This window comes from Trichechus manatus, unplaced genomic scaffold (assembly GCF_000243295.1).
Source record: "Trichechus manatus latirostris isolate Lorelei unplaced genomic scaffold, TriManLat1.0 scaffold00165, whole genome shotgun sequence".
NCBI lineage: Eukaryota > Metazoa > Chordata > Mammalia > Sirenia > Trichechidae > Trichechus > Trichechus manatus.
Window position 1 is genome coordinate 4,689,633 of NW_004444101.1, and position 12,148 is coordinate 4,701,780.

General features: G+C 59.6%; 1 protein-coding gene across 1 annotated transcript in view; it reads right to left on the reverse strand.

Annotated features, from left to right (window-relative positions):
• The window catches only part of KIF1A (kinesin family member 1A), a 109,687-nt gene that overhangs the window by 16,717 nt on the left and 80,822 nt on the right, over positions 1–12,148 (reverse strand). Inside the window, exons 28-37 of the mRNA XM_004386475.3 lie at positions 10,935–11,053; positions 9,038–9,123; positions 8,472–8,610; positions 8,089–8,260; positions 7,809–7,899; positions 5,970–6,088; positions 4,786–4,841; positions 4,205–4,313; positions 2,538–2,604; positions 2,328–2,412 (exon numbers count right to left, since the gene is read on the reverse strand). Of these exons, the coding sequence (XP_004386532.1) occupies positions 2,328–2,412; positions 2,538–2,604; positions 4,205–4,313; positions 4,786–4,841; positions 5,970–6,088; positions 7,809–7,899; positions 8,089–8,260; positions 8,472–8,610; positions 9,038–9,123; positions 10,935–11,053 (1,043 nt within the window). The remainder of the gene's footprint in view (positions 1–2,327; positions 2,413–2,537; positions 2,605–4,204; positions 4,314–4,785; positions 4,842–5,969; positions 6,089–7,808; positions 7,900–8,088; positions 8,261–8,471; positions 8,611–9,037; positions 9,124–10,934; positions 11,054–12,148) is intronic.

The window sequence follows — 12,148 nt, forward strand, 5'->3', positions numbered from 1 at the left end:
TCTCTCCTCCTCAGCCACAGACTCTGTGCCCGGCCCTCGTTTCTCTCTCCTCCTCAGCCACAGACTCTGTGCCCGGCCCTCGTTTCTCTCTCCTCAGCCACAGGCTCTGTGCCCGGCCCTCGTTTCTCTCTCCTCCTCAGCCACAGGCTCTGTGCCTGGCCCTCGTTTCTCTCTCCTCCTCGGCCACAGGCTCTGTGCCCGGCCCTCGTTTCTCTCTCCTCAGCCACAGGCTCTGTGCCTGGCCCTCGTTTCTCTCTCCTCCTCCTCCTCTTCCTTTTTTCTCTTTTCTTCCTCATCCTGCTTTTTCCCTGTCTCTCTCTTTCTCCGTCTCTCTCTGTATCTATGTTTCTCTCTTCCTTCCTCTTCTCTTCCTCCTCTTTCTGTGTCTCTCTTTGTGCCCCTCTCTCTGTGTCTCTGAGTCTGTCTCTCTCTTTCTCCTGACAGATTCTCAGCACTTGCCTAGAAAGCACAGGCCCTCCTACCTACTGAAAAAAAACAAATCTTTGCCAGACAGGAAGGAGAAAACATCCCCTCTTCTTTTTGTACTTGTGGCAAAAATACCTGTTGCCGTCGAGTCGATTCCGACTCATAGCGACCCTACAGGACAGAGCAGAGCTGCCCCACAGTGTTTCCAAAGCCGTGATCTTTACGGAAGCAGACTGCCACATCTTTCTCCTGAGGAGCAGCTGATGGGTTCGAACCGCCGACCTTTCAGTTAGCAGCTGAGCGCTTACCCACTGCCTCACTGCACTATTCCGGGTCATAAGAACTATCCTGGCAAGTCGTGTTTGCAACAGGGGAGTCTCATAAGACGCCTGAAGCTGGAGTGACGACTCTGTCTGTGAAAGCAGCCCAAGCCGCCGTGAGTCGGTCACCCTGCTTGGTGACTTCACTCACTAATTCTTCACCCTGGCAGTGACACTTGAACTGGCCTCTCATTTATCCAAAGGAAGAAACAAACACCGCAAAGGGTTCTTCGTTGTGGGAAGAGAGCCAGTGCTCCCACCACCCCCATGCACAGAGTAGAATCGAGACACAGGACTCGCTAGATTTGTGCTTCCATGCGTACTGGGGACTCCCGGGTCCCCTTCTGAAACCTTCCTGATTCTGACTTGCAGTAGCACGCAGGTTCTGGGAGGAGGCAGGTGTAGGCTCTCCCCAAGCTGCCCCTTCTCTGGGTCAGGGCTGGGCCAGCTTGAGGGTGCATCCCCCGTGACTGCAGGTGGGTGGGGCGTCCACAGCCAACTGCTGGGCTGGGGTTCAAACGCAGGCGGGAGCTCACCCAGAGCCAACCTCATGCCTCACAGAGCCTGACAGGGGAACCCAGCCTGCAAAACTGATGTCCGTGGAGCTGCCCTGGTCAGGGTGGAGACAGGGGGATGGATAGACACAGGAGCTGGGGTCCTGCTTCTCATTGTCTGCACCGCCATCTCCAACCCAGCCTCAGAAGGTCTTACCTCAAGCTCCCATGAGCTCGTGGCCCCCCCAGGGTCAGGGTGGAGATGGGGGTAATGGATGGATGTGGAAGCTGGGGTCCTGCTTCTCATTGTCTGCACCTCCATCCCGGCCTCAGAGGGTCTTACCCCGAGCTCCCATGAGCTCGTGCCCCCCTCCCCGGGGTCTCTGCTTGTCCCTCACCGGGAACAGGGAGATCTCGTCCTGTTTGCTGAACCTGTCCCCATACCACGTCCAGCTCACGGGGCCCAGAATCCCCACAGCCCTTGTCCCACTGGGGTCTCATGTGGGAGGGGGCACTGAGCTAGGAGGAAGCACATGAACAGTGAGCTCAGAGTCCCGGGAGGCCAGAAGAGAGAAGTAGAGACCCCCCAGGAAGACTCTGCTGCCCTGGAACTGTGCCCAAGCACAGATCTGCTTGATCTGAGAAGCCCAGAGAGGCTAACCTGGGGGAACTGGTGTTAACAATAGCATCTCCAAAAATCCCTTTAAACAGTGCTCCTCCCACATGAACAGACACCCCTCTCTGGGCTCTGACCTGGGGCCCAGTGGGCAGCCCCAGGGACACTGGCCGGGAGCTGACACCCAGCCACAGGCCCTGAGGGCCGAGCTGCAGAGGGGGCACCTGTGGGCCTCCTGCTGACCAGACGCCTGAACGGACAGTTGTCCCTGTCCTCCATGAGGAAAATGGGAAGGCAAATTCGGACAGCTAGCAAAGGAACCGTGAAGGGTGGAAGTTCAGGCATCATCACTTGGGCCCAAAGCTCTCTCCTTCAGGTCAAGTGGCTTAGCGGAGTGCACACAGCAAGAGGGGCAGGGTTGCGTTAGAACGTGGGCATCCGGCCGGAGCCAGCACCTCCACCCCCACTCACCCACGACCAGCTCGCGCACTTCCTTCCAGCGGATGTGGCTGCCCGTCTCGTGCAGCAGCGTCACGGTTATCCGCCTCTGGATTCCCTGCGGAGGCCAGGAGAGAGAGCTGGTCAGACCACCTGGGGCCACACGTGCCAGGCCTGGGGGTGGAGGGCGGGGCCGGAGCCTTCGGCGGCGGAGGCATAGGCTAGGAGGGGCTGGCTACGCACCTGGTGGAGCAGGAAGGTTCCCATACAGGGCATACCCCCTCGGTGGTCCACCACAGCCGGGATGTAGCTGCAAGAGAGAGACGGTGAGGCGCTGGCCCGGCCTCCCAAGTCGCCTCTCCGCCCCCAGCACAGTGTCTGTTTCCGGGAGTGGTCAAGAGGTGGAGAACCGGGACACATCAGCCGCTCCCGCTCCCTCGGTCGGGGATGGAGTCCGTGGAAACGAGAGCCAGCGAGGCGCAGAAACCCTCCGTGGGCCCAGCGCCCATCGCCCACCCAGCTCCCTCCACTGCACAGGGAGGGGGACAGCGGGATGAGGTCAGGCCACCCCGCGGGGCCATCTCCCTACTTCCCCTCTCCCCTGCAGATTCACGGTCCACAGCCAGAGGGTGGTCCCGATAGTCGGCCACGCCCCACCAGCTGGAGGCTCCCTCCCACTCAGAACAAAATCCAAACCGCCCCTGCCCGGGGGACGGTGGCCCTGCACCCTCCCAGCCCCTCCCGGCCCTCGCCCACCCCACCCCAGCAGCAGCAGGGGCTCTGTGCTGGTCCGGACATAATAGGAGACGTCCCCTCACCCCTAACCCTCAGCCTCTCCTTTGTGCTGCTGTTCCCTCCATCACCATTGGCAACCTCCCCCCACCACCCCGCGACCTGGGCTGCTCTCCCCCTGATGTTTGCTCATGTCTCCCCTCCCAATGAGGTCTCCCCTGTCCCACACTGCAACCTCCAAGTCCCAGCCCCAGCCCCCTTCACTCATCACCATGAGGGGACACGCCGGGTCACATGGTTGCTCACCCCCACCCCCCGCCCCATCAGCTCCCCAGGGCAGGGATCTCTCTGTCTTACTCCCCAGCACCTAGCTGGACAGTGTGATGCCTGGACCATACCACGTGTGCAGTAAACACCCAGGGGGCAGCCCAGCACCTGGCCCTTTCCTCCTCCCCTACAACCCCGGGGGGACACCTCGGCCAGGCCCCCAGGACCCTCTCCTCCCCTACAACCCTGGGGGACACCTCAGCTGGGCCCCCAGGACCCTCTCCTCCTCCCCCACACCATACCCCCACGGACACCTCAGCTGAGCCCCCAGGACCCTATCCTCCCCACACCATACCCCCAGGGACACCAGCTGAGCCCCCAGGACCCTCTTCTCCCCACGCCATACCCCCAGGGACACCTCGGCTGGGCCCCCAGAACCCTCTCCTCCCCACACCATACCCCCAGGGACACCAGCTGAGCCCCCAAGACCCTCTCCTCCCCACACCATACCCTCAGGGACACCTCAGCTGAGCCCCCAGGACCCTCTCCTCCCCATTCCATACCCCCAGGGACACCAGCTGAGCCCCCAGGACCCTCTCCTCCCCACGCCATACCCTCAAGGACACCTCGGCTGGGCCCCCAGGACCCTCTCCTCCCCACGCCATACCCCCAGGGACACCAGCTGAGCCCCCAGGACCCTCTCCTCCCCACGCCATACCCTCAAGGACACCTCGGCTGGGCCCCCAGGACCCTCTCCTCCCCACGCCATACCCCCAGGGACACCAGCTGAGCCCCCAGGACCCTTTCCTCCTCCCCCACACCATACCCCCAGGGATACCTCAGCTGAGCCCCCAGGACCCTCTCCTCCCCACGCCATACCCCCGTGTGGCCCCCAGCCCACCCGCACTCACTCTCCATTGGCCTCCAGCTCGCAGATCTCAAAGTAGACCAGCAGGTCGTACTTGCAGTGGCAGGGCCCTGCGCAGGGCCTTGTCAGCGTGCTGAGCTTGGTGGCAGGCACTGGGGGACAGAAGGAAGCAGGTGGGATCCTGGCCCGTCAGGTGGGGAGGGGGCATGCTCAGGGGCAGGGAGAGGTGCGTGTGCCACCTGAGTGTGGGGGTGGGGGGCTCAGTGGTAGTGAGGGGACCTCCCTCCTCTCCTGCTCCCTCAGTAGACACATCCAGCCCCCACCCTGTCCCCAGCGTCCCCAAGCCCAGACCTGGCATGGTCAGGCCCTGGCACCCACGTATGATCCCCGCCCCATCTGACACGCCCTGCTGTTCTGCATCATCCAGGAGAGGTGAGTGACAGTCCCACTTCTGAAGCCCCCGCCCCAGGACGGAGCGCCTTGCAGATCGGGGGGCCACGAGAGGATGGCCGCGTGCAGGGGCTCCTGTGCCTGGGTGGGCACAGCCCACCTCAGGAGGAGGGCACAGCTTCGGCCCCAGACTGGGACACAGTGGGGCACCACACAGGCAGGGAGCCCACCTACCTGGCTTGGACAGTGGCATGACTCTCGGGAAATGCCGGCGCGATGGCCTCAGGGGGCTGTGGAAGAAGAGGCGCAGGCTGAGAGGGAGCCCCAGTGTGAGGCAGCCCCTGGCAGGCCAGCAGAGTCTGCGGGGACCCTGGGTCAGAGCGGCCCCTACCCTCCAGGCTGGTCTCTGGGGCCCGGAGACAACAGGGCTGCTGACCCCAAGCGTGGCTGTCCATCCAACCCCTCCCACCAGGCCTGGGAAAGGCCCATCTCAGGCTCTCCACCATCTTGGAAGGGAGGAGGGACGCTCAGGATCCCTGCCCGCTCCCCCGAAGCGAGAGGCCCCCAGAGGCCACAGAACTTCAGGGCGAGGATCAGGCACTGATCCTTGTCCCGGACAGAGCTGCCCTCAGCTTCCTGGGACAGACAAGGCTCCTGGGGCCAAACACCCTGAAGTCAAAGCCTCTCATCACCCTCTTCCTGGGTCCTGGACGTCCTGCTCAGCTCTGGGTGTTACAGGGCAGCTGAGGGGAATGGAGTGAAACCAGGGGATCCCAGAGCCTGAGGGCCCATTCACGGTTCTCCCTGCCCCCCAGGCCTGGCCCCAGAGGGGACTCCCCACCCACCCACTGCAGAGCAGGGGCAGGGATCACGGCCCAGGGTGAGATACCGGTGGGGGTCCTCGACCCTTAGCCCTGGGAGGTCACGTTGATGACAGACTGGACAGACGCTCCCCAGTTGCTAAAGACCCCAGGTGGAGGACAAGCTGGGCCATCCGCAGAGTGCTGGGTATGCAGCGGGAGCTGCTCCCCTCCCCCGAGGGTCACCCCAGGGCCTGCCTCCAGCCCAGCGCTGCTGTCCATGCCCCACCCACCGAGAGTCCGGGTTCAGACAGTGGGGGCTCTTTAGAAGCACCTCCTCAGCCCTGCAGGGGAAAAGCCGGGTGCAGGTCTGACCAGCTCTGAGCTGTGCCCACCTCATGTAAAGGGCCTCGGGATGGAGAGGGAGGTGGGTGTCAGGAGCAGCAGGCTCTGCGCCCCGAGACCCAGGCCCTGTCTGTGCGGGGCCAGGGTCTGCCTCACAATTTGGGAAGTGGAAAGGCCACTGGGAGGTAGGATGAGAAGGCGTCTGGAGAGCTTTAAGATGGCAGTCCCTGCCCCATGCCGCCCCAGCCCACCCCCATCGCTGAGGGCACTGACCTGAGCATGTCCTTGCAGAGGGGCGGGAATGGATGCTGCTGGTAGTGACCAAAGACCTCGAACACGATGGGCTGGCTCTTGATATACTCGATGAAGGACTTGGTCACTTCCACGGCGATCTAGCGGTGGCACAGGAGGGGGACGGGAGTGGCATGATGAGCGCTCAGCAGAGACCCAGGCCCCCTGGACTGGCCCAGCCTTGGCCAGGGCAGCGCTCCACTCCAGGCCCTTCCCAGCACCACCTGCCTCCCAGGGTGGCCACCCGGCTGGCAGCCCTCCATCTCTGTCGCAGGGCCCACAGGCCCCCAGGCCGGGCTCAGCGGGCCTTTCAGGACTCGGTGCTCGGGACCATGACAAAGGGCAAGTGCTGCCTCTGTGGGCACTGACCTATAACGGGCCCTCACTCACTCACCACATGTCCCTAGCATCAGACCTGGCCTTGTATCCGGGAGTAAAAAAGTCACAGAGAACCCCCTATCACCTTGCGGTCAGGACTGGCTATGCAATCTGCAGGGCCCAGGGCCATGTGAGAACCGGGGCCCACGAAGTGGTGATGAGGGTCACATTCACACTCAAGGCCCCACCACCCACAACTTCTGTCAGCATATCTCTCCCCACCTAACCCTGTGTCCAGCCCACCTAACCCCGTGTCCAGCCCCAGGGAGCTACTCTGCCTCGAGAGCCTCTGCTCTCTACCGTCCTGACGGCCTGGCATTCGGCCCTCTTCCTGCCTGGAACACTTTCCTGGCCTCTCTCTCCTGGAATATGCCCCCTCTGTGCACTGCCCCTGCCTCTTCCCCAATGTCCAGGCCAAGGCTGCCTAAGGGCTCCTGACTTCCCAGGAATAGTCCATATGCCTCAGCCTGGAACACGGCTGGTGTTCAGGACAGGGAGAATGGACAACGGGGAGAATGCACGATGGGGAGAATGGATGACAGGGAGAATGGACGATAGGGAGAATGGTCAACAGAAGAATGGACGATGGGAAGATGAATGATGGGGAGAATGGTCAACAGGAGAATGGACGATGGGGGGGATGAACGATAGGGAGAATGGTCAACAGGAGAACGGACAATACGGGGGATGAATGATGGGGAGAACGGTCAACAGGAGAACGAACGATGGGGGGATGAATGATGGGGAGAACGGTCAACAGGAGAACGGACGATGGGGGGCTGAATGATGGGGAGAACGGTCAACAGGAGAACGGACGATGGGGGGATGAATGATGGGGAGAACGGTCAACAGGAGAACGGACGATGGGGGGCTGAATGATGGGGAGAACGGTCAACAGGAGAACGGACGATGGGGGGATGAATGATGGGGAGAACGGTCAACAGGAGAACGGACGATAGGCGGGATGAATGATGGGGAGAATGGTCAACAGGAGAGTGGACTATAGGCGGGATGAACGATGGGGAGAATGGTCAACAGGAGAATGGACGATGAGGGGGATGAATGATGGGCAGAATGGTCAACAGGAGAATGGACGACGGGGAGGATGAATGATGGGGAGAATGGTCAACAGGAGAATGGACGATGGGGAGGATGAATGATGGGGAGAATGGTCAACAGGACAATGGACGATGAGGGGGATGAATGATGGGCAGAATGGTCAACAGGAGAATGGACGACGGGGAGGATGAATGATGGGGAGAATGGTCAACAAGACAATGGATGATGGGGAGGATGAATGATGGGGAGAATGGTCAACAGGACAATGGATGATGGGGAGAATGAATGATGGGGAGAATGGTCAACGGGAGAACAGACAATGGGGAGGATGAATGCATGCTTGGTGGCAGGGTGGAGGGGTGGACGAGGGCTCTGAGGACATACATTCTGGACGTGGTAGAAGCCGAGTGGTGGGCCCCGGCCCGTGTTCTTCAGAGGCTCTGTGGAGAAGGCTTCGTCGTGGCGGTGGATAAAGCTGCAAATCGAGAGGAGATGTGGTTTGGCCCTTGGGGGGACTTGGGACAGGGGTAGAACCCACACCATGAGGGGGCAAAAGCGGGCATATGGGCATGCACACTGATGATGCCACCCCCCAGCCTGTGTCTTGCTAAGGGCAGGGAGCAAAGGCCACTAGCACCCCTGGAGATGCAGGACATGGGCTCACTTGAACTGGCAGAAGATGTCAGCATATTCGGCAGAGATGCTGGATGCCTGCAGGACTGTCACTCGGAAGGTGAAGGTGCTGCCCAGGCGGAGGTGGTCCAGGGTGGCGTCCAGGGGCCCGTCCAGCACAGCTTTCTCTGGGCTGTCTAGGAGGAGGCCTTCAGCAGGCACTGCTGCTGGAGATCAAGGGGAGAACAGTGTAACGAGGGGACCCTGAGGGAACCTCCAAGGGTCGGGCAAGGAGCTCCTGAAGGCCTCAGTTGACTATGGGGTTCACAGCTGGGGGCCTCTGAGGAGTTGGCTCTAGAGCTTGGTCTGCTGAGTGGGGGCATCCATGTCTCCATGTGCCTTGATGTCCTGGGCAGCTGGGGCAGGACAGCCTACCTGAGCAGGTATTGTTGTTGACCTCATCAGCAGAGGGCCCCGTGTCAGCACCCTGGCCTTGGCCTTCCACAATCCGTAGCTCTTCCTGGGAGGTACCTGAGCGGGACATCCCCACTACAGGGCAGGACTCGGACTGGAACTGTGGGGAGGAGGAGGAAGGCAGACTCAGAGGAGATCCGGGAACTGACAGAGAGCCCACCCAGGCTGGGGCCATCGCAGCCCTGTCCAGGGCCCTCCATCCCCACTGCCCCTGGAAGAATGGGCCTGGACCGTCATAGACCTGAGTTCCAAACCTGCCCTGCCTTGGACAGGGCATCCACCTCCCAAGGCCTCAGTTCCCCTGCTATGAATTGCCCTCAAAGACCCTTTGGACTCTATGGTTTATGGTTATCTAAAGGATGAGTCATCTTGGTAACAGCCCGCCACCTGCCCCTCAGCTCAACAGGAGAAAGCAGCAGGAAAGGTGGAAAAAGGTATCTGATCTCCAAATATGCCTCCCCACAAACATGGAGCCCCACTCGAGCATGTCACAGCCCTTGCTTCTGCCCACCTCATCCTCACGGTACCTTTTCGAAATGCTGGTCATCAAAGGAGATTTTGGCAGTTCCCGACTGGCGGACACCAGAGCCATAATCAGGGGCTTCTTCATCAGCTGAAACGGGAACCGAGCAAAATGATTGGGGACCAGCTCATGCCCGAGAAGTGGGTGTGCTCAGAGCTCAGCCAAGCCTCCCCGCAGGAAGGTGGTGCACAGGAACGGGACAGGTGGCAGGACTCTGACTCACACTAGGGCAGCTGAGCCTTGGCAGAGCCCCAGTCCTACCAACCACAGCTCAATAACCACCAGAGTGTCCCTCTCGGTATACCTGGACACAGCCTGTGCCACTCCTCGGGTCCCCAAGTCAGCTGTCCCCTCATGACGGCCCACTCTGACCAGTGCCATGAAATCAACTTTTTAAAAACCAAAATTCCAACAAACTAGATAGCCTGGATAAAATGGATAAATTCCTAGAAACATACAAACTATCTAAATTGACTCTAGAAGAGATAGAAAATCTGAGCAGACCTGTTATAGGGAAGAGATTGAATCAGTAATCAAAAACCTGCCAACAAAAAAGAGTCCAGGACCACGTGGCTTTACTGGTGAATTCTACCAAACACTTAAAGAAGAATTGGCACCAAATTCTTCCCAAATGCTTCCCAAAAATAGAGGAAGCAACACTTCCTAACATTCTGAGGCCAGCATTACCCTGTTACCAAAGCCAGACGAAGATACCACAAGAAAACTACAAACCAATATCCCTTATGATTATACATGCAACAATCTTCTACAAAATACCACCAAACGAAATCCAACAGCATATTAAAAGCATGATAACCATGACCAAGTAGGATTTATCCCAGGACTCAAGGATGGTTCTACATACAAAAATCAATCAACGTTAACACACCACATCAATGTTGTTGTTGGGTACTGTCAGGCTGGTTTTCTTCTCATAGGGAAAAACAACCACAAGATCATCTCAACTGACACAGAAAAGGCATTTGCAAAATCCAACACCCTTCTGTGATAAAAGTACCCAGCAAACTAGGAATAGAAGGGAAATTCCTCAGCCTGATAAAGGTGTTTATGATAAGCCAACAGCAAACATCATACTCAATGAGGGAAGACTCCACTCTCATCGCTCTTTTGTTTGAAGCTCTCAGTGGCTTCCCATTGTTGCCTGGGAGAAAACCCGAAGCCCCTTTACCTGTTGCCTAAAGACCGCCGACCCAATTTCTGCCACCACACTCACACTGGCCACTCTGGCTAACTACCACTCCGGGGAGGTCTTGCAGAGCCTTTCTCCAGTGAGCAGCCTGTTACACGCTTCCACCTCTCCTACACCCAGTGCAGTCTGGGGGACTGTCACACTGCCCCAGAGGATACTTTCAGCAGCAGAAATACTGGTTCTAGCTTGTGGCTTCCAGGGCAGGGCCTGCAGCTCTAATCTGCCATTGCCCAGTGGGGCCCAGGGCCGGACGCAATGGGGCCCAGTACCAACCTGAGCCCACGCCCAAAGCCCCCCAAGTCTGTTGGTGTGCCCTGAAACCATACAGGGTCAGTGGTCTTTCCCAAGACCCCTTTGCACCATAGCCACCGGACTGTGAGAACGTCGGGTGTGGCCCAAAGTAAAATCACCATCACCTCATCAGGCATCCTGCTCGATGGGATCCAGGTTCAACAAGCCCTGTCTATCAGGACCCCAGGGAGAAGCGAGGAAGAGCAAAGGGGGACAGAGACCCCAACACCACCCTGACACACAGGCCCCTCCCTGACAGCGTCATTGCTGCTCCAGCTGCTGGGATGAGCAGGGGGTATTCCGACCCCTGCAGCTCCCATCTCAGAGCCCCCACCTGCTCGCATGGTGCCCAGGAGACCCCTGCCCCCTAGCCCCCCAACCCCAGACGGCCTGCATTCACCTGAGATGGCCTGGACAGCCACTCGGAGAAAGCCCTTGACCTCGCCCTTCTCACTGACAATGGCCACGCGGTGCACCAGAGGCACAGGGTACAGCAGGTTGCTGAGGTACACGAAGGCCCTGGGGAGAAGAGAGGCCGCAGTCAGGGCTGCCCGTGCGCTCCGACCAGTGGTGGTGGCGGCAGGGCCCAGCCCACAACACGATGGACACGGAGCTGCAGAGCAGAGCAAGTGACGCGGCCACAGCCAGCAGGCAGCGAGGCAGGCGGGCAGCGGGGCGTGGGGTCCGTGGTGCCCAGAGGAGACGGAGGAGGCCCGGAGAGGCATGGAGGAGGGAGGGAGTCGGCTGCAGTGAGCCAAGGGGGCAGGAGGGAGGAATGAGGTGAGCGCAGGCTATACCTGTCCGGTCCAGGAAGAACACGCTGGGGAACGGAGGTTCCAGCCTGCTTCAAGAGGACTGGAGGGCCTGGGCAGGGCCGGACCATGATAGCCTATGACCTAACACAGGCGCTGATGCCAGCGGGCCCCCATCCCTAATTCACCAAAACACCCCCAAAAACAAAAAACCCACTGCTGTCGAGTTGATTCCAACTCATAGCCATCCTATAGGACATGGTAGAACTACCCCATAGGGTTTCCAAGGCTGTAAATCTTTATGGAAGCCTACCTCCACATCTTTCTCCCGCTAAGCAGCTGGTGGGTTCGAACCGAAGACTTTTTAGTTAGCATCTGAGTGCTTAATCACTGCGCCACCAGGGCTCCTTCCCTACTTCACCTACCCAAAAACTAAATCCACTGCTGTCGAGTCGATCCCGACTCATAGCGACCCCATAGGATTTCCAAGGCTATAAATCTCTGTGGAAAGCAGACTGCCACATCTTTCTCCCATGGAGCCACTGGTGGTTTTGAACCGTGGACCTGCTGGCTAGCAGCCAACCACTTTAACCACTGTGCCACCAGAGCTCCTTTCCCTACTTCACAGGCCCCTACAATTCCTTCATGAATCCATCCCTGAAAACAGCGGGGGGGTCGGTCGAGCACAGGCACCCCACCACAGCCCAGGGCCAGGCAGGCTCTCTGTGAGGCTCCTGAGGATCACCCAGACTGCCTGGTGCACCCCCTCAGCTACCCTGCCCTGCTGGCTGGGAGGGGCCGAGGCAGAGGCAGGGTCACATCGCCTGTAGGGCCACTGAGGCAGCCAGGACTTAGAGGCCAT